This window comes from Maylandia zebra, linkage group LG22 (genome assembly GCF_041146795.1).
Source record: "Maylandia zebra isolate NMK-2024a linkage group LG22, Mzebra_GT3a, whole genome shotgun sequence".
NCBI classification, from domain to species: Eukaryota; Metazoa; Chordata; class Actinopteri; order Cichliformes; family Cichlidae; genus Maylandia; species Maylandia zebra.
The window spans coordinates 21787150-21809642 of NC_135187.1; the positions used below are offsets into that span (position 1 = coordinate 21787150).

Here is a 22493-nt window from a genome sequence, read left to right on the forward strand (position 1 = left end):
GTGGACATTAGGTAAGGCTGCACTTTTTGCAGCAATCGCGTATAGAAAACTGTTTCACGCGTATATAAAACAGGTCCGCGGCTCCGAACTGTAGTAAAGGGACCTCTGGCTAATACGTCGGGTTCAGTGCTCGTAGCCGAAAACTAGCTTTACTTTGTTGTCTGGGTCAACTTTTCTAGCGAGAGACAGAGAGAGGCGTTGAAAGGCTGCTCCAACCGAACTTATTGTTTCGGAGGAAAACACGAACACAGTGTACAGTCGAGTCTTAATAGTCAAGAGTTAATAACTTACTCGCAACTGGGCTACACTGCCCATGAGGCTACATTCTTTAGGGCTATGCCTGTAACACTCTGCCTATTGCCTTCATAATAAATAATACACCTACCCCTTCAAGAGTGTTCATTACTTTACTACTGGTTGTGAAGTTGTTTTCTTAACCATGGAAATAATTCTGTAGTCGTCTTCTATGGACTTTCAGTCCTTTTGGTGTTGCTCAGCCCATTGGACCTCATATTTAGACTTCCAGTGAACATCTACCAAATGCAAGTTCAGTGCTTAGAATTAACTTCAACTCTCCAGTCAACTGTCTAATTATTTTTGAGGCTCTAAATATTGGGGATGTATATAGAAATAGCTGTAATTTATAAACAGTTATTTTTCTTAAACCACCTGAATTAAAGCTGAAAGTCTGCACTTCAGTTACATCTGGACTGTTTGATTTAAAACTACTGTGGTGGTGTACAGACGGAAAAATTACAAAAATTGTGTACATATGAACTCAAGTTTTTACACTATCAGGTAAACCCCCTTATTCCAGCTGTACAACTATCATTTAGACTAGCATTGATCAGTCTCAAACAAAAGCAAGATTAAAACACACAGAGACAAACTGAGCTCTTGAATGTCAGGAGAGGCTAATAGCTGAAATTAAGTTTTAGTTTATTTATGTGGAACATTTTCCAGTGACAACATTTGGAATGTTTGCCATTTGTGACACAAAACAGCTCCGCTGCGTGCAGAATAAAAAGCTATTGTGCTAACTAAAGCTAGTGGGATTTGTGCTTCCCACTTTGAATTACACCTTTTCTCTAACCCCAACTATGTCCTCTCTGCTAATCCTCTCTTATCACATCTCATTAACTCATAGAAAGGACTTTTATAAATGGAACGGCTTCTTTAAATATCTCTCTATAGTTTCTTAACTTAATGGCAATGTTGGTTTTCTCCATTGACTCAGAAACTGGGAATCAAGCCAGCTGTCCCACAGTAACTCAGCAGATATCCTTGAGTCATCCTGTCCCACAATCCTGCCCTTCAGTTATAAAATGCTTCAAATCTCTACAACACAAAACCAAATATTTCCTATTTAACAAAAAACAACATTCCTCTTTTTCACTCGCAATTCAGTGACCTTTTACTTGATATAAAACACAATTCCTCCTTAAGTGGAATTTCAGGTAACCAAAACAAACATATGTCACTTTTTTCTCCAAATCCTTCAAAGTCACATTGAAGTAGCTCGCATGCACAAACTCATTGTCACCTTTTTTTCTTCCGTCATGAGCACAAAGGCTATTGTTTTAGGCTGTGTATGAAGTATTTTGCCCACTTCACACCTGTCATTCTCATCTATCTCAGGAGCGTGAAGGGAGGGTTGTATTCTCCTGTGAAATGCGCAGCTTTCCCCAGTGAATGAACAAATGTGTGATTGTCCAGTTTACACAAAAGACACTCTACTTTGTCATTGTTCCCGCAAAGGCAGGTTCAGGGACAGCTAACTCTTGTGTTCTTCTACAGTGTCTGAGGGTAGTCTGTCTTGAAGTTGTTGTACTAAATGCAATAATATCATAGCTGCTTCTGTTTCCCCCACTTCCACACAGCTTCTCTCTGAAAGCTCCAATAACTTTGTAATGTGAGCCTGGTGAGTCAAGAGTTCTGGTTTCGTGATTGCTGGCCCGGAGGAGGTTGTGGTTAGGAGTGATAGGGCAAAAAAGAGGCCATGTGGAGGGTCCATGAAGATGATTACACTTTAAGAGCTTTTTAATGCTCATTAACACACGCAGCTCTCCTCATTCCTTGATTTATATACTGAACGTGCTAGCTAACATGCAATACCTCGGGTAGAACATGTATCGAAGAGTCTACATCACTCCGACACCCCTGAGTGGGTTTTTTGTGCCTCAGAGTAAAACCTAATGTAGACATTGTCCAAAGCACACTCAAGCCTCCATAAATAGAATTTATATGCTGCTAGTTATATTTCTAATACCACTTATTAGAATGTTTCTTTTGTGACATTACAATCAAGTTTGCCACACCTTTTAAAAAATGTGCCAATGCACGATTTGTTCTGCAAAGTTTTCCTTCAAGCTGCTGAGAGCTGTATGTCTCATGCAGTGATTGTTAGTGCATGTACTATTGTAATTGACGTAGAAATAGGTATTTTCCACCTTGCGTGCATGCATAAATGTGACTACGGTGAGAACAGCATGATCACCTACTGGAATTAAACATAGCTCTATTACACTACTTAAAATTATTACTCTGTCTCTCAGTTTTACGAGCCACCATCAGCGTCTCTCCACAGTTTTCTCTTTTCCACTTTTACTCCATACCTCCTATAGTTTTGGCAATTTAGCATAAATAATTTCGTGATGGCCACATGCTTCACTGCGGAAACATTAGAAAGATGCGAGGAAAGCTCTGTGTGCTGGAAACTTAATCTAACAAGGAGTTGTTGAAATGGAAGACATAATTTCTGGTAGAAAATATAGTCCATTGTACAGTTCTCTGTGCTAAAACCTCAAAGTTTTTTGGTTTTTTTTTAACATTTTACAGCAACAGCCATCTTGATTTTTCTGCTGGCATGACTTGGCGTCATCAAATTGGTTTTAGGGGGACTAAATGAGGTATAGTACAGCTGGCAGGCCCAAAAAAAACAAAGACTAAGCTCTTTACCAAACCATGGCACTGACCAAGCCACTAATCACAGGCTGCTAGACCAAGCCTTGATAGCTTGTGTATTTATGAATGTACAAAATCACCAGGAGACTAAGTGAAAATAGTCAGTTAACATAAACTTGCAATGCTTCTGCTTCTTTTTTACTTTTAAACACTGCTTTTAAACTTAACACGACTTTTAAAAGGAACTTGTTACTCACCTGTGGTCACAAGCTGAGAGTAGTCACCAAAAGAACAAGACAAGAGATACAAATGATGATTAGCTTTCTCTGAAGGTTGGCTGGGACTAGGATGCCTCCTGAATGCCTCGTAGGTGAGGTGTTTCGAGCATGTCCCACTGGGAAGACGTCCCATAGCAAACCCGAGGCACGCTGAAGGGACTGTGTCTCTTGACTGGCTTCATAGAAGCTGTAGATGGATGCTACATTACAAGATTACTGCCACTAAAACAGTTACAGTTTTATGTCCTGTGGAAAGTAAAATGAAGACCTGTAATGTTCAGACAGAGTTTATCCTGTTGAACTTTATGTTCATATTGGCGGCATCCCCTCCATCATCTATATAGCAACAAGCTCATTAAGAGAGAAATATTTGGCTGCCTAGCTTGGGTAAGCTAACGATACTGTTACAAACTTAGCAAACAGCCACACCGTAATCTGCAAATGTTTCCATGTGTGCTGTCAAATTCAAACTACAATCACACAATACTTCTCAGATGCTTTGATTCACTCACGCAAGATTCTTCTTTTTTTGTTAGTCGTCCTAAATTAGCACATACAGTAGTTCCCCCAACTCCACTATTCGTCTTACATTTTACTTACAGTTTAATTGGTATAAGTGTCAGCTTGTAGTAGGGTTATTTTTCACTTTGGATTCCAGTCGTGACTACAGTTGAGGATGTTTTGAGTTCAGGTCTGTAAAAGCCATGGAATTTATCAGTCTACTCAGGTCCCTCTTGGTGATTCCCCAAATGTTCAATTACTCATTTAATTATATGTTAATTCAACTCTTGAACCTGATCTCAGTGCAAATAAGTCTGAAAAAACACTGCAGGATCTTCCATCATCACTAAGTTCATTGTCTGTGATTGATATTTCTGGGGTTTCTATCAAACCGTGGTTTACTTAACCGTTTAAGCAGCCTTTCAGTCAGTTGCAAGGATCTTGTGCAACTCCCACCAGTCTTGATTAATTTGATTAATTGATAACACAGCCTACAGCTGAAGCTTACTACAGAGGATTTATTCAACGCCAAGGTCTAACATATTATTGAAAAGCTGGAGTTGAAAAATGGCAAAGGGACATGTTGGTTTGTTTTGGCTTGGGAGACTTGTTCCATTCTACAAAAATGGGTTTGCAGACTACTAGTGTGGAGCCACTCTCTTTTATTTGACTTTGTGCTTCACTGCGAGAAAGGAAAAAATGGCTTTGTATAATCACCAACCAGCCATATGACCTGAAAAAAAAAGGAAAAAATGTTGGCAACTGTTTTTTGTGCAGAGCATTAAAAAGAGAGCAAGAGAGAGGGGGTGGGGATGGTGGGGGGGGGGGGGGGGAGACATTTCTGACCACAACTCATAAACCGCACTTTATTTAGACTGGCGTGCACCCATTATTTGTTCACAGGGGCTTTCAGTCAGCCTGAGGGAAATATGTTCCAGCATCTAGTGGGGGGGGTGGGGGGGGGGGGGGGCAGTGGGAGGGAAAAAGAGGGATGATGGTGGAAAGAGAGAGAGAAGAGGTGGGATGAACTCTTGCCAGGTGTTGGTCGTTGCCATGGCGTTCCATCAGCCGACTCCATTGTGGCTCAACGGACTCATCGGTGACTGAATGCCAAAGGGAGGGCGTTTTCGCTGTGGAGAAAGCGGCTCTAAAGTGGGCTCAAACCAGTCTGCACCCACCCACCCGTCCCACCCTACAGGAATGCATAGAATGAGGGCCCGTTTGCGTGACGTATGATTGGCAGGGACAGTTTGTAGTAAGGCACTCATTGCTGGCTTTCTCGGTTAAGTATGTCAGTTCAATGCTTACTGACACAGATCACAGAGCTGGATTTAAAACAAGGCTTGATAATTCCTGATACGCTGTAAGAAAATACAGTTAAAATACAGTAAAGTGCTGCAACTGGATTTGCCAGCATCTAACTGTTATTTTACAGTGTGCCCACTGCAAGTTCCATACCTTATAGTTTGTATTTTTTAAATACATATTTTTCATTTTATTTTATATCATTTTCATATAAATAATATTGTATGATCTTTACGTTACAACATAAAGCGCCTTTAGGTGGCTGCTGTTGCGATTTGGTGCTTTATAAATAAAATTGTATTGATTTGAATTTCATTGTATTGATTTTAGTTTTAAAAGTGAGTTTGCTTGTTTCTGTTTAGTTATTATTATTTTAAAACTTTATTAGTTTCAGTCCTGTTTTACAGTATGGAGGGCATATGCCAGAGGTAAATTTGAGTAAAATCAGTACAGGTGTTACAGTAAAAACACAGAACTCTTTGAAAGCAGCTGACTCATAGATTTGTAAAAATGCCCAGAATGAATAAACAGATCCAGCAAAGGCCTGTCGGGCAAATTGCGATAACAAAATTTACCAAATTAACAAATACTGAACCTTTTATTGAATATTTATTTATTTTTCAATATTCTCTTAATTAGTTTCCAAAGCTCATTTTCATTTAGATTTATTTATTTCAAATTATGAAACAATTTTCATTTCTTTTCATCTTATTTTTGTTTAGCTTTGCAGTATTTTATAGAGCATGCTCGATATGTTGGCCGATATTAGCTGTTTGCCAGCGTACTGATATCGGCATTTATAACAGCCAATAAATAGAAATATAAAAATGTGAAGAAAATATTGAAGAAACACATTTCAACCATGTTATCAGCCCTGACGCTGCATCGTTGTCCACCAGGCCAATCAGCAGCATCCCTGTTTAGAGCAGCGCACACAAATAATCTGAGATTTTAAAACTACGTTTTTCTACTATCTTAGTAATGACTCATGAATACCGAGATATGTTAAATGTTTGGGAAATCTGTTTATGATTCTTGTATTTGAAAGAAAAAAGTCAGCTTTTTAAATCACCAAATATTGGTATTGGTATCGGTTTTAAAAATACTATTTCAGTCAGGCCCTAGTATTTTACTGTGTGATGTTTGGTTGCCATGGCACAGTTATTTTAGCTTTCTGGTGCTAATCTCACCCAAAGGGTTTACTGTACGATATAACCCATCAAACACTAGGATGACCTAGTTCACCTGCTAGTTTTCGTTATAGTGAACTGTTGATTGCTCACTGTTCTCGCTCACTTTAAACCACATCACTCATCAAAAACAATCAAAATGTTTTAATTAATGATTCACAGTCCCATGAGTCTTTGTTCTTATCAAAGAAAAAATACATTTTTATACTATACTATTATAATGTGCAGTGGGCTTCTACAGGATCCAGCTGTAATCACTAAGAACTGTTGCATTACTGTTTTAAATCTCCCGTACTTTTACAGAAATTTCCTAAAGTGTAATCATTTGCTGGTGAGCAGTGATGGGTATGATTTCTCCCCACCAGGCTGTAGCCTGTGGGCTTCACTTTGGGTTGATTCTTCACAGCGATGTGCTCCAGCTGCAGCCATGGCAGGGATTAGGATGTCATTTTCACATCCACAAAGATTTGCCTCAAATACCAAATATCAGTGACATTTTGTCTTAGCCACTCTCATGCTGCTAAGGCATGAATGGTTTACATTATCATCCTCTCCAGTACCCATGATTCCTAGCTGTTTTTCGGTGTTCATGAATATTATGCTGCATTGTTGGAAATGTCACAATCATCATCATTGATACACAAAACAGCTCTATCTCTATTCACCTATATTCCTGCTCAGCACCAACTGTACATATTCACAGACTGAATAGGCCTCGCTCGCTGCAACTCTTAGCAACTGTTGCTGTGTGTAACATTGTTGAACTCCACCTCTCGCTCGCTCTTCAAACGCGAATGACTAATCCATCACGGAGCACACTGAAAGCTCTTCGTAAGGCCCCTGGAGCCGCTTGACGCCCCCCGTGACCCTCTCCTGGATGTTTCCTCATTACTTTATAATGTATTCACGCTTATGCTTCCATGGCGCTCGCCCTGGCCTCGTAATGGGAGGAAGCAGTGAGCTGTTCCAATGCATGCGAGCCTGCCACAATTTGCACTTCATTTTATTAACAAAAAAAAAAAAAACATAGCCAGCCCAGCTTCTGGTGATGCCTTGCCAAAGCTCACCAGGTTCCAGTGCGCACTGCCGAGAAATTTCCTGCAATGTGACGACAGGATAGAGTCTCTCAGCATCAGTGGGGTACCTCCGCTGGCCCCCGGGAGATGCTGTCATTATGCGTGTTTGCAATCATGGGAGCTGAATACCTTGGCTGGAAGTGAGAGAGAGGACTGACAGAGGCAGAGGGAGAGGGGGAAGAAATTTAGAGACACAGAGAAGAGGGAGAGAGAGAATGTTTCGGCTCCTCGGCGGTGTTTTGAGCTTTCTGAAATGCATGTGCTATCATAGCAATGTTGTGTTTACCACAGCAGGAGGCAAACACAGAGTCACAGAGGAGAGGCGCGGAAACGCCAGACACAGTAAAATGAGCAAAATACATACATTAGGACTCTCTGTATTCACTACACACAAGCCGAGCAGAGGGGGGAAAAACTCATTTCAATATAAATGGAAGAAGCAGGGAGTGTGTGTCTTTATATCGGCTTTTGAACATTTTTTTTTAATGCTCACCACATGGAAATATCCAGCAGAAGCCCTGAGACGAGTTTTGCTGGGAAGTCAGGATGTCATTCTTTCTGTTGCTAAGGAAACTCTCTCACAGAGGGCCTGCTTCCCTCCCCCATGGCCACCGAGCTTTCAGCCGCTCTCTGTTTCAAAGAAGCCTTTCTGTTTCCAGCCCTCTCCAGTTGTGCAATCAGACTGAGGAACATCTCTCCATCAGGCTGGACCGGGAGACCCCAACATCTGGGGGGGCTGTATTGATGTCTCCCCAGTGAGCTATTCAGAGCCGCTACTTTCAGCCAGTCTTCTCCTGGCTGTGATTGTCATGCTTGTGTTTTGATACCAGGGTGTAGTAGCCGCTTGTCTCGCACAGACAAGCACTTTAATATATCAGTGCTATACCCCCGACCCCCCCACCCCCCCACCCCTTCTGTGCCAAAGACATAGCCACATCAAGAAAGGGGGGGGGGGGGGGGGAGCTAATGTGAGGACAAGTTGCAAGGAAAGCATTGTAAACACTAAACATTTCAGTCTGTCAGCGCCGAGCCAGAAGTGGAAATCACTGACACAAATAGCTGTTGTGTGGCTGCCTTCGAAATGACCCCTCTCAGTCTCCACGGCCACCTTTCCGACTGTGCTAGTTATCATGTAGGCTAACACATCAGGAGCTTAGTTTTAGATGATGTGTTCTTTGGCTCGCATCCACTGCCATGCATAAACCCCCTTTCACCTCAACTGAGCCGCTTCTCTCTCCCTGCAATTGCACAGAAACGCTCAGGTCATTCAATTACCACATCTCTGACTCTGCAATCATATTCTCAGCTGCTTTTGCTGGTAAAACATTTTCCCCCCAAAAAGTAAAAAATCAGTCCGTATCAATCAGTCACCAAAAGAATATGGGGGTGACAATAGTCAAGATGCACCGTGCTGCTCAAAGTTTTGATTTCATTCTTTTCCAATATTAAGTCTCACTCCAGCTGAAAAGCGTTTTGCTCCCGTGCTTCCCCTTTAAGTTTTCTGCAGAAAATCCAGTGTATAGGCCGGTGAATGTTTAAAATAAACAGCAGAGACACTGAATATTGCATGGAGAATTTTATTCACTTTCGAACAGTGAGATACACCCCGAATGTCTCATTTGCACTTGACAGGTTTAATTACATTGCAATTATACAGGATTATTCATAAGTAACAATATAATTATTGAATTTCACACATTTAGCAATTTGGTTTAGCTACAGAATTTATGTAAATATGCAATGCATGATTCAAAAGCCCAAATTTTTACTCTGAAATATAAAATACAGGGTAGATTCTTATGTAATCTTTGAACTGACAACAGTTAGTGTGATAGATCTTAACTAAGAAAAGACTTTCATATTGCATACATACAGTGGGAAACATAAAAATCCGAACACCCTCACAGTGGAAAGGAAAGGAAAATCACTGACATTTATTATCATTCGTTTTCTGTCAGTTGATCTCTTTCCAATTAAATGGTTTTTTGGGGGGGTTTTTTTGTATTATACATGCAGGATTCGAACAGAATGTCAGTTGTGCGCACGTCAGCACTGAAAGTGGCCGAGGCGAGATCTTCCGCTGATTTCTCCTAAGTGCATACATGCAGGCAGAAGAGATGCTGGCTGAGGGCTAAACAGGGAAAAGACAAAAATGACAGGGATTTCACCACCGAATCCTTTTAGCGGGCCACTGACACATGAATGGGGGCAAAAGAGAGAGAAAGGAGAGAAGAGGGAGTGAGGGAGGGAGAGAGAGGGAGGGTGGGGGGGGGGAGAGTAGACAACCAATTTGTGAGTAATGCAACTAAAAACTGACAAGTGTAATTTCATCCATCTGGGCCGATGTGTAAAAAGCGCTGCTCTGAACATTCCCCATGATTCCCCCTGATTGATCTTCCCCCGGTCTGAAACACCTATTATTAGCCACGAGCCTAATAGCACCAGGATGGCTCAGCGCTCTCCCAGGGGCCAATTCTCCGGTCATCTGCCCCTCACTCACCACAGCTGTGGAAACCAACCAGGGAGAGGGTGGAGAGACAGGGGGAGGCGAGGAGGAGATGGAGCTGCCAAGAGGGGATGGAGGCGTACCTATTGGATGAAGGGTGTGGGAGGGAGGGAGGTGAGTGAAAGAAAAAAGGGGTGGGGGGGTGCGGGGGGAGAGGTTGAAGGGGAAAGGGAGAGAGGGGTAGAGTGGGCATGAAGAGAGAAATGGAGAGGAGAGAAGGGGGCAGGATGGAGAAGAGATGGAGACAGTGGCTGGACATGGATTGGGGGGTGGTGATGGTGGTGTGGGGGTTGGAGAACATAAGAGGAACTGAAAGGGGGTGGGGGACACAAAGAGAGACAAAGTTATTCACAGGTATTTATCTTCCTTAAAAAAAAAAATCAATCTCACTTTTGCCAAAAGTTGAAATGAAAAACATGCCACCGTATATTTATGCCCGTTTTAATTTTTCAGTCTGACCCATAATCATCTTTCAACTTCCAGGTGAGGAAGCTGCACTTACGCACTGAAAAGGTTAAGCACAAAGAACGATTGTCTGTTTTAAATTGAATGAAAACTCCAGCCTATCAGGTCGTTTTAGCGTTGATTGTAAAGTCTCAGTGCTTAAGGAAAGCACTGAGATCTGTATTATCCTTAAGCAATAACACTTCATTATTTGTCACTCTTTATATATTATTTTTGATTTTAAGCATTTCAATAAATCTTCTATAACCAGAAAACCCATAAGTTTGAGCTTTTGTTGTTCATTAGCAACACTTAATCGTATTTATATCTACTTAAAATTGTATTACAGTCTTTTACAAACATACTGCAAATCAGTGGCTCATATGGTAACCTTAGAGCTGACACTTAAATCATAAAATGTGATACATTTTTTAATAACCCCCCTGACAGTGTCAGATATGTTTGCAAGCAGTGATCATAAAAGTCAATGTTCAAGGTCCCAATGCCAGAGCTGCCATCCGGATGCCCCAAGGTTAGATGTCAACAATAAGAAAGTTTGCACGAAACACAAAGCTGAATGAGAAATGTTGATTGCTGTCTGCCCATTTTTTTTGGGTAATCTTTTTTTTTGTTTGCGATGGGTTGAGGTCAGAAGTCATCTGTTAATCGCCCCTTCAGTCTCTTTGATTGAGTGAGCCCTCAGGTGAGGCGTAATGCATTTTCAAGGGCAATGATGACAATAATTGGCTACCTTCACTTCACCAAAATGGACAAAGTCCTAAAAATGTCTCCACTCAAATCTGACAGTTCATTGCAAATGAAAATAAAGCCTGCGAAGGTTTACCAGGCGATGAATTAATAGCTGTGATATTATGAGGCTGGCTATAACCATGATCTCCTGGCCAGATTATTAAGTTGATCTGTGGTCTGTGGTTTTTGTTAACTCAGAGGACACTGGACACTGCTCACTAGTATTTCACAGCAGTGTAAATGCATGGCGTTGTTGGGGTGGGCTTTGCATCCATGTGCCTGCTCCATATTTTAAGGAGTTTGTGTGTTTCATTATTTTTGTTTTTTGTTTTTGTGTGTGTTAGATATAATTACATATTAAATAATTGGCTTCAGAGTAATTTAGAGAAGCTTGAGATTAATGCAATGGCTGTATCGCTGAGTGTAGCAATAATAACAAACCCAGGAGGGCCAAGATATGCACAAAGGGTCTGATAATGATTATAGGGATGTTTGATTTATATATATATATATGTATATAAAATATGTAACATTTTATCTAAATAAAAGCAAAATCTTTATAAAGGTTTTAGCTTTAAAACTATATTTCAGGAATAATTTCTGCAAATGAAAAAAAAGCAGATTTTTTACAGATTTTTTAAAAGATTTTACACTTTTATCCACATTCACCTCATCCGAGGAAGCCTGTGTGTTTCTTGCAGGAACACGACCATATTTCTTAATAATAATAACAATAAAGCTACACTTAATCCACTGAGTTACACAAACTCTCTGTGAGCACAAAACCTTAAAAAAAAACCCCAAGGCCTACGAGAGCAGCAGGTTTCAGGTAGGAGTGTCCAAAGGTTCAGCAAAGGTGCGCACCACCTATCACCTGACAGGCTCCTGCTAAGAAGCAGCAGAGAATGAGACGGGCTCTGCCAGCGCACTAGATTTCACCAGGTGTGACTCCCTTTCTCCTCACTTTCCTTCCACTTCAGCTCACACTGTGCTCTTAAATTTCACGCTCTTTTATTTTGCAGTCGGTGTCGGCTATTGTGAGCAGCACCTCCTTCAGCGGGGCATTCATCTCTATACGTGAGCCAGGACTTTCCTGTTTGAGGGCACGCTATTTGGTTATTAGTTTGCACCGTGTGCATTGGGGATATGTGTTGTGGGTGTTTTCTAAGGAGCAGTTTTATCTGCATGTATAGCCCCAACAACAGGATTAAAAAAAAAAATGAGGCTCATTTTCTTATTTCTTACAAAGTTGAATCCTGTAAAAGACTAAATATATGTGCATATGTGCATATTTGTAGTCTAATATAACAAAAACATATTTTAAATATTCCTTTTGTTAGATTCATCTTATTTCCCAAGCAGATGAAGCTTATCTTATATGTTAGTGGGATTTTAAATGCTTAAAATCCCTTCATTTGGCCTGCCTGTGCTCTAAATCTGAGCATTATTGGACACATGTGTGTTGTGATCCACAGTTTAGACACACAGATTTAAATTTCTTTCTCCATTCTGTGGCTAAAACATCCTTTTCATCCCTCACATCTGTAAATGAGATTAGGTTCCCTAAGTGGCCACACTTTATTAAGAAGCCAACCATTTTAATGATTATTTCCCAAACAACAATACTGCTGTGTGCTACAGCCTTTTTTATTTTAATTTTAATTTTATCGTACTAGAGAACTCCTGCAAGGACGGACCAAGTTGTGATGGGATGTTTAGTGTCCACGAACAATTTATGATACCCCTTCCTAAAGGTTCACCATAATCCGTGTGACATTTCTCCATCCATCAGACTGCATGCCACATATGACGCGCACCGGTGGCGCGCTCAGACTCTGTGGAGGTTGCAAAAACCACCTGCCTCCTCAGACACAGACACTAAACCCTCCTCCTGCACCGCTGGCCCCTCAAACACTGACACGTAAAGCATACATTTAATTATATCACCTCAACGAAAATGATTTAATTAAGTTTGTAGCACGTTATTTAGATTCATATTATTTTTTAGATCAGGCGCAGTAGAATACCTACTATATGAACTGCAGAAGTGATTAACGTGATAATAATGACGAGGACCGTGACGATAATAGTAGCAGCAGCATAAATGTTATTATTAATAATAATAAGATAAGATAAGATATATTTTCCATACATGCTGTATATAAATATATAGCTACCAATTTAAGGAACGTGTATATAATTATATTTCGCTCTTTAATCTGCATCTTTTTTTCTGTAAAGTTTGCTCTTCATTTGTGCCTAATGGCCAAACATTTCAGGAGTTTGCTTAATGCTCCTCGTTGTCAAGTTTTCTTTACTAATTTCTGTCTTTCATTCTTTTTTCCCCCTTTCTCCTCTCTGTCACGACAGATGAAAAGGCGCTCTGATTATTCCAGAAGGTTGGGAAATAAATGATTGTCTTTGAAGTAGGCCCGGGCCTTGGACTACATTAGAAGCCAAGCATGTGATTTGCAACTGTTGAAGTAAAACCTTCACTCTGCTACAGAAAAAAAAAAAGGAAAAATGAGGAGGGTGGCTTCTCGGCAAAAGAAAATGGTATCTTTGTTTGCTCCCCTTTGTTTATCAGGGGATTCTTTCTCATTTCCCCCCCTTTTTTTCATTTTTACTAATTCATTTCAATGGCTTTCAAACTGGAAAATGGAAATGTTGCTCCTGCCCTCTATTTCGGCGGCAGCGTCCTGGCAACAGAGCAATTTTCTATCATCAGGGATAAACGGCATCGAACAGTACATTCTGATAAAAAAAAAAAAGGAAAGAAAGAAAAAAAGCCCATGATTGCTGGCCTTCCTGTCTGTCATCTACCGACCAAATCCTCTCCTTCAAGACCGACCACTGTGCTGTCAGACCTAATAATGTCGCGTATTAAGTCGAGAGAGGGGGGAAAGGGGGGACTACATGCACCCCCGGTTCTCACTAGTCTTATTTGTCACCAACATTAAATTCAGATCAACTTTTTGTATGTAGCTCCTTTGTTATTTACTCCTTTGTACAGGAACAGTGAGTTAGGCGTGTGCTCGCCGAGTTATAGCGTAACAGCCTAAAATAAAACAAACTGCTATATTGTTAATTCTTCGCAACAAATGCCCTAAGCAGCCTTCTGCAGTCTTCCTTATTATTATTATTATTATCATTATTATTATTATTATTTTACTTTCATCGCGTTATCAAATTCAGTGGCTTTGAGGCCGTTTTCATTAATCCAGTTACGCTTCACCAGCTCGTTTGCCTTCGTATTTTGCCACCATTTCAGAAGCAAACGAGCAAATATAAACACCATATGACTGGTGCAGGAAACTAAGCAATGCAATCACTCAGGTGGACCTAAACATTCAATATAGGAAGGCGACAAAAGAAACAAGCGGTCTTAATTAGAACATGGGCCCTAAGTGGGTCCAGTGCAGCTTCAGTCGTGCCAAATTAAATCCATTAGTCTACGAGAGGCTGTGAAGACTCAGTGATGCAAGCCTGTGCTTATTTGTGGTCATTTAGCTCAACTACGATGGGTCCATCTGAAGGCCGTTGCCTGCACCTGGGGGCCATCCATGCATGTGCCAATTTTGCTATTTAACCGAGAGATAATGCAATCCTAATTTATGATGCAAAAGTTATGGTAAACAGTCGTCTGCCTGGCAGCGCTTGGTTATCTTTATAGCAAAACCACACTCATTTTTCTCGGTGTAGTTGCACGTTTTTACAAATCACATCAAAGCCTGGCGTAAGCGAGTTTGCATTAGTGCGCTGTGCGCAATTTGCGTGCGTAAAAGCGTCGAGCCGCCATTTGGACACGGATGAACTGTACTGATCGGTGATCGTTTTCGGGCGGTGTGTGTGTGTGTGTGTGTGTGTGTGTGTGTGTGTGTGTGTGTGTGTGTGTGTGTGTGTGTGTGTGAGGGCGGTTTGCTCCAGTGAATCCAGTTACAATGAACCACGTTATGCTGACAGCTGTGTGTGGCATGCATCTGCGCTTCTCTTTTGCCACTTCCCGCCCTTCGCACGGCAGAGATGGAGAGCAGTCGACGCCTGGCTGTCTGTGAAGCGCCAGTGGCTTTGCGCTGTGGAGAAGGGAGACATGTTGTTTAAGTGCCTCCCGGTGTCTTTCTGCAGTGACTTGCCTCAGCGTCCTCAACCGCTCCTAGTCCCTGGGAAGCCAAAGAAGTGGCTTTCCATGGGAGCCAGTCAATAGCTGTTAGTGGGACCGACCGCAAACACCCAGCCTCTCATTTACAGTTATGACCTATGTTCTGTTGGAACTCTGTGTTAACGCTCAGATACGATTAACACGTGTGGCCAGATAGACTGAAAAAGACACGCGGTGCTAAAACAGGCAGTGACACGCATTCAGAAAGAGGTGGGGAGATCACATTTACGCATGTATAGATCACCTTATCCACAAGCGTGCTGATATTACCAATTTAGGTTATGTCCTATCGGCTGTGTTAACCACAATATGCCGTTAAGTTCCACCTGTAAATGCAGGCGTGCAAATCTTCTCAGTTTCCATGTACTGCCGTCACAGACAGTGGATGTTAGGGGAAATCCCAGGCCTGATACAGACCCGGCGTTTGGATATTGGAGTGATTTTAAAGAGTCATTCATCAGCGTTTATAAGACAGCAGGAAATAAAGACCACTTCTGTTAAACCAGCACGGCCATTGATTGTGCTGAAGGTCAATCATCTACTTAGGGACAAAGTGATTTCTAGATTTGCAGCTGAACGCTGCTCATTTTGTGATTGACATTTTGTCGAGCTGAAATATAAAATAATTTTTCTCCAGAATAAGGCCATGAACTTGTATAATCCAAGATTAACCGGAGACATGATACAGCAGGTAAAGAATGACTCAAGGGTGTCATTTTTAAAATATATAATTTTTATAGGATAATTGTTTTTGCTTCTGTTCTTTTTAGTAATAAAGTACAATTAAAGTTTTTTTAAACAGTCCACTGATTACATGTTATATGGGTCGCTGTTTGCAATCAGACACGGCTGTCAGCACGCGTGCAAAAAGCCCAGATCTTAAACATTTCAAAAACACCAAGGTCGAGTATGTCATGTTCTCTCCATTCAAGCAAATCCGTCCTTTCACCACTTCACTTAATCTCGGTGTGCACAGAAACACGCCTGCAGGGACGTCGAGACTTTGACATTACCCGCACAGTCATCTTAATCTTAATAATTCCGACGGTGGCGCGCTTGTGATGCTGCAAAAAAACAAAACAAAACAACAACAACAAAACCTGGGGAATGAAGATGTCTCATATAACGAAGGCTGGGGTTTTAAGTCCGCGGGGAAGCGGCTAACATCACTGCAAAGCATGTTCGTGTTTGTAGTAGGACTCAAAGGCGATTAGAAAAGCTATCGGATCTGGTTTCTCCTCTGCGTGTCCAAGTGGAACACGGGCAGGGGAATTGGCCACTATGCTAGATCACTGAGGGGTGACCAAGGTGGGCTGACTCATTCCAGGTCTGCGAGGCCACACTCTTTGCTTAAAATAGCGAATTACAAGAGGCAATAAAATCATTCGTCAATGTCAGCAAAAGAAGCTCTTACCTGCAGCCCTCCCGACGACAAAAGAGCAACTCTGATTAATCTGAATCAGACTCGCTTAATCTAAAGGACTCTGCAGGAATAAAACAAATCCATGTGGATGCCTTCGGCTGCAACACATCCCTGCCTCTGTGCTCCCCTCCTTGCTCCGCTGCTGTAAAATGATTATCCGGCTGGGTTGTGCACTTTTAAATCCCACAAAGTAAATAACAACCGTAGCTGACGATAATAGCAAGGTACCAAGTTCTTGTTACAGAAAAGGAGAAAATTGAAACTAAACGCTGCATTTAGACAACCATTTTTGATAAGAGGATAATTGAGGCCACACTGGCGTATAATTAGGGGATAATTTATGCTATATCCACTTTTATTCCACCCTCCCAAAATAAATCCAGTCCATAATCATTACAGGCGAATTGTTCTTAATTTTATAGCTGCAATTTGAGTAAAGTGTGGCCGCTAATCAAATAGGTTTTCGTAGTAACTTGATTGCAACCATAATTATTTTGCGTCGCCTTTTTTTTTTTTGTTAAATCGCTAAATGCCACATTGCGTGGAAAAAAATGCTGAAAGTGGTGCAAAACATGATTTGAATACCTATTGCATTATTATAAGCGTAAATAGCATTTTATTCTTATTTGCTACTCGAACATGGCAGCCCTTGGAGACAAACTGTATAATTTACATATATTGAGGACCCTATCAGGCCTCATATTGCAACAGGGATAAAAGACACTGTCAGTTTATCCGGGTATCCACCCTTCTATCTGCAAAATAACCTATTGTACCTCAGGCATATTGTTATTTGATGTGTCACATGTACGGTATTTTGAATTGTCTGAGGATCCTTAATCATATGGTCAGTAGCCCCGGGAAAAAATGAACAGTTATAATATATGTTACTTTCAGAGCAGAAGAGGGTGGGGTTTGAAGAGGGGGACAGCTCATTAGGCAAACATCAAAGCAAATACTACACTGCAAAAAACAACAAAAAAAGTGTTTTTCTTATCAAATAGGCTGTCAAGATAAAAAATAAAAATGAAAAAGTTAAATGAAATTAAGAATAACAATTCAAGTCTAAGATAAACTTTCGCTCACTTCCAGATCTACTCCACCTGTTCCAGGTGTTTCCTTGGCATTAAACGCGTCACTCTCCCGCTATAGGCATTAATATTTTAAGTGTCACAAAATGTAAAAACCTTAAAAGAGCCACATAGTGCAGCTGGGATTATTCTTTACTCTTTTATAAATTTGACTGAAAAATCCTTTTTCAAATAAAATTATTGCTGGTTTGAGGAGATTGGTGTTAATAGTATTATATTTTTTTAATGTAGGGTAAAATAATTCAGTTTCGGTTTGAAATCGATTCAGCTATTCCCGAACACGTGTTTGTGTGATGCTTTCCTATATGCAATTACTTCCTCAGCAAATGAGGACCTAAAGCCAGAAAAGTAAATAGGGGAAACGTAAAGACTGCCCGCTTCAGATTAAATCAAAGTGCACGCTATATGTTGCGCGTCGCGCGTAATTTGGAGTTTGGGTTAAAAAACAAAATCGACTCGGCAGTTTCCAAAAGAGCGGAGGTTTTTTTTTTCTCTCTCCCTTTTTTTTAAACGTGTGGGGCTTGTCTGTAGGAATTAGGCGTCTTTCCCACCACATATTATTTCCCCCATAGTTGTGGTGGGAGCTGGTAAGGTGGGTTAACTCCAGCTCAAGTCTCCGTGAAGCGCAGAGCAGTGATGACGTTGGGTTGGATGACCAATCGGGAGGCGCTGCCCTTTGGAGACAAACCATTTTACTTGTAGTGTCTGCATCAAGTCTGGAAGCAAGGGCTCAATTTTAACAGAATCCACCTTAAAATCTCTCCCTTAACTTATGCCTACCTTCCACCACTTTGAGTGAGAATATCACAGGACAAGGGGGGGAAATAAAGACGCCTCTGGAAAAATCGGGTGTTAATAGGACAATATCTGCTCGCGGTGGAGAGAGGGGAGAGAGACAACAGCACAGCGAGAGAGAAAAAACCGATTTGGTCTTGAGAGAGAGGGGGGTGAGTGCTCTCAAGGCAGAAAATTCGATGATGACCATGACTACGATGGCTGACGGTCTGGAGGCTCAGGACTCGTCCAAGTCTGCTTTCATGGAGTTTGGACAGCAGTCGCACTCACAGCAGAGCTCCCCATCGATGGGCAGCGGCCACTACCCGCTGCACTGTCTCCACTCCGGCTCACACTCTCACCACCAGCACGACAACACCCCGTACCCCGGGAGCAACACCTACAACAGGTCGTTACCTTACCCTTACGTGAGCCATCCACACCACAGCCCGTACCTGCCGTCCTATCACAACAACATGGGAGGACAGACAAGGTTAGACGGCACAGGTAAGAGACCCGCGTTTTTCGCCAGCCAAATGGAAAATGCACCACAGCGTGCTCGACAGTGCCATTAGAGCATACCTCCTTCTTCTTCGTTTTCTTTTCTTTTCTTTTTTTTAGTGCGGGTGGTCCACAGTGGGGATCGAACATTTCTCCATGCCAGCCTCGTGGTGTCATGCCCAAATCACCGCACGGCCGCTCCAAATTCGGGAATTATCTTTCGAGCGTAGGCGGGCGATCGCGAAAATTGTGCGTAAATGGCACCGGATAATTCAAGATCCAGCCTTCTTTTTCTTCCTCCGCCGTCCCCTCCTAGCACTCCCTTCGGTTCCCCCACAAAATCTGCTTCAAATGCCCGGGGTGTGATCATGTCGACCGTGCAATCCTCACCAACTACTCGTGGAAATTAGGCCCGCACGCCTTGAATGTTGTAATTAGCATTTAATTGACATGTCATTACCAGCAATATCCTAAATATGACAGCGTATGAGGATTGCGGGCTGCCTCGGCGCTTAAAGCCAACGAGGGAGAGAGAGATGTCAGCGTTTATCAGCCAGAATTTTCATTGTTTTTTTTCTCACATTGTTTGTCCCCCCTCGATTTACTCTTTACCGCAACTATATATATTTTTTCAGCGTGCTTCCTGCACACAAATGAACGCGTACAGCGTGCCTGTGGGCTTGAACAATAATAATAACGTTTGCTTGTTTTTGTTGCAGAGCAGCAGAAGACGACAGTGATCGAAAACGGGGAGATTCGTTTTAACGGCAAAGGCAAGAAGATTCGCAAACCTCGGACAATTTATTCCAGTTTGCAGCTTCAAGCACTGAACCACCGTTTCCAGCAAACACAGTACCTCGCTTTACCGGAGCGCGCCGAGCTGGCCGCCTCTCTAGGACTGACGCAAACACAGGTATGAGGAGAAACGCGCACTGCTTTACATTTTAACACTGCCTCCAGAAACAAAATATACTGTATCAGTTTGGTAATTTTAATAAACGTTGTATTTTGATTTCTCACTTTATTAATCTTGTGTGCTTCTATATTTTGTATATTAATTATATTAAAAGACGAAATGTTGCGTAAATACAACTGACCTCCATGTGGGATCTTTATCCTTAACTAACGGCGCGCGCCCCTCTCGTCCTCTCCCGCAGGTAAAAATTTGGTTTCAGAATAAAAGGTCAAAGTTCAAGAAGCTGCTGAAGCAAGGCGGTAACCCGCACGAGAGCGAGCCCATCCCGGGCTCCATGTCCCTGTCCCCGCGCTCTCCGAGCATCCCCCCAATCTGGGACGTGTCGGCCTCATCCAAAGGAGTAAACATGCCGGCCAACAGCTACATGCCCGGCTACTCTCACTGGTATTCCTCCCCACATCAAGACTCAATGCAGAGATAGACTGACGACGAAAGCAAGGTCAGGGAGCCTGTCTTGGAGAGGCCTCCGGATCTCGGCAATGCAGTTTCCAACGTAGCCTACAATTTGTGTCAGCTCAGAAACTGGATGCTGGAGAGGAGCAGGCAACAACAACAACAACAACAACGAAAAAAAGCCCCCTCTCTCTTCCACTCCTTTGCTGAAGGATGAGACACAGCCAAGCCTCGGTGTGTGATGATGATGACACAAACAAGGGAACTAACCATTTTTAGCGTACATGGCTGTTCAGTGGGCTCGCATTTGTTATGCTTTCATTCTTGTCACCATCTGAACCGTCAATATACCAAATATTATCAGTGACATTTTAGCCACTTTGGACAAAGACTGCTCACACTCTCTATGCGCTGCTGTGGCGCCCAGAAACCTTTTTTTTCTTTTGCCATGGTGGACTGCTTTTTTTTTCAAAATTTTCTTCCTTCAATTTTTTTCCCTCCCTGATTGTTTCTCCAACATGCAAAACCAAGCAAATTGTCTGTCTGTAAATATAATCTGCGATTTTAGTTGTACATACACTTTTTATGTTTTGTCAGATTGAGTAAACGGTGACTCAAAAACAGACTCCTGCTGTTCCATGATTTCAAAAAAAAAAAAGAAGAAGAAGAAATGGGTGGGGGTGGGGGGAAGAAGAAAAAGATATTCATTTTAATCTAGGCCTTTTTGTGCGTCATATTGGGCCAACATCACGTCCAAAAAAGGGCCTATTTCCCGTCTCCCTGGTGTGTGCAAGCTCAGAGCAGACAACACGAGCATAAGTTAATGACACGGTGCTCACTGAAAAGCCCATTTCACTAGAGTAAACATTTTAAATAAATCCAATGAATGAAAAACTCCACAGTATATAGATTTATCAAACGCACTCAGCACCAGAGGAAATTAACTTACCCTCAACCCGCCGCTGCCTACATTCACCTCGAAAGACATTTGCTCCAGGTCCAGCTTATCTTGTCATTTTCACCCTCAATTATTAGAAGTATTGACAAAATGTTTTCTCCCTTCTCTCCGTCCTAATGCAGGCCGTTAAATGCCAAGCTCCGCGGGATCGATGCTGAACAAAGCAGCCAGCTGCAGCGGCGTTCAATATGAAGGAGATATTTGGGACAATTTGTGGGTTTTTATCCAAGTGAGGCTTTTTTTCTCTCTCCCCCATTCTCATAAATGCAGACATAATTAGGGTAATTTTTGATGTAGCCCGCTGATTACAGCGTTTTTACCGTCAAAGATAATTACCTGTAATTTTCTACCACTTTTAATACTAAAAGGCATCTTTATTTGGATTTGAGGTAGCACAGATGGAACAAAAGGGAAAATTATTCGGTTATTCATATACAAATTGCTGAGAAGAGTGAGCGCTCGGGATATTATCTGAAATTACAACGCTGAAAAGCTTCATGCAGCTGTCAAGTCGCGGATGTCCCACTGGCGCACATTCAGCATACCTGGGCCCCCAGGCTGGGGCCTATCTGCTCCTGGGCCATGATCGGGCTGCAGGGAGCCGAAAGCAGCAGTCGAGTAAACATCAACAGAGCTCATAAATACGCAGTCGCGCATATTCAGCACCAGAAAATGACGATTTTTAATGGCTTTGATGAGTTTCAGATAGATAGATAGATAGATAGATAGATAGATAGATAGATAGATAGATAGATAGATAGATAGATAGATAGAGCTACAGTAGATGGGGGTGGGGAGTGAGAGATGTGTCACTTGCTCTGCGATGCTCACACTTCTCACATAAAAGCTGCAAGCACTGGACAACATTTCATACAAATTTTCATACAAATTGTACCACATTAAATCTCGAAAAGGCTTCCACAATCCAAACAGCCTCTCTTTAAAAGAATATATATATATATATATATATATATATATATATATATATATATATATATATATATATATATATATATATATATATATATATATAACGTAAATCAGATTTTAGATTTCTTTGTCTAAATCTATATAATAAAGTAAAGTGAAGGGTGAAGGGTGTCGTCGCACCTTATCTAAGAATGGAAGCTGTGACAGAAAATATAAGACTCATCCTTACCTTCCTCCGCTTCTCTAACATAGACTAAACCCCCCAAAAAAGCGCTGCACGGTTTTTACTGCTGGTGGTTGAATAAGCAAATCCAGGTGGAAAAGTGTTTGCACA

General features: G+C 41.7%; 1 protein-coding gene and 1 long non-coding RNA gene across 3 annotated transcripts; one reads left to right on the forward strand and one right to left on the reverse strand.

Moving 5' to 3' along the window:
- Window positions 1-8817: 8817 nt before the first annotated feature.
- LOC143414676 (uncharacterized) lies at window positions 8818-19441 on the reverse strand. 2 transcript variants are annotated; one of them, XR_013095355.1, is made up of 3 exons: window positions 18984-19441; window positions 16528-18864; window positions 8818-10069 (listed from the first exon to the last, which is right to left on the reverse strand). It is a non-coding gene; the product is annotated as an uncharacterized LOC143414676 (long non-coding RNA). The 2 variants fall into 2 exon arrangements; XR_013095354.1 differs by having other exon boundaries at window positions 8818-18864.
- dlx6a (distal-less homeobox 6a) lies at window positions 18602-20890 on the forward strand. The gene is made up of 3 exons (XM_004547909.2): window positions 18602-18908; window positions 19622-19815; window positions 20060-20890. The coding sequence occupies exons 1-3, from the start codon at window positions 18602-18604 to the stop codon at window positions 20297-20299; spliced, it is 741 nt and encodes a 246-aa protein (XP_004547966.1). The 3' UTR covers window positions 20300-20890.
- The last annotated feature ends 1603 nt before the right edge of the window (window positions 20891-22493 follow it).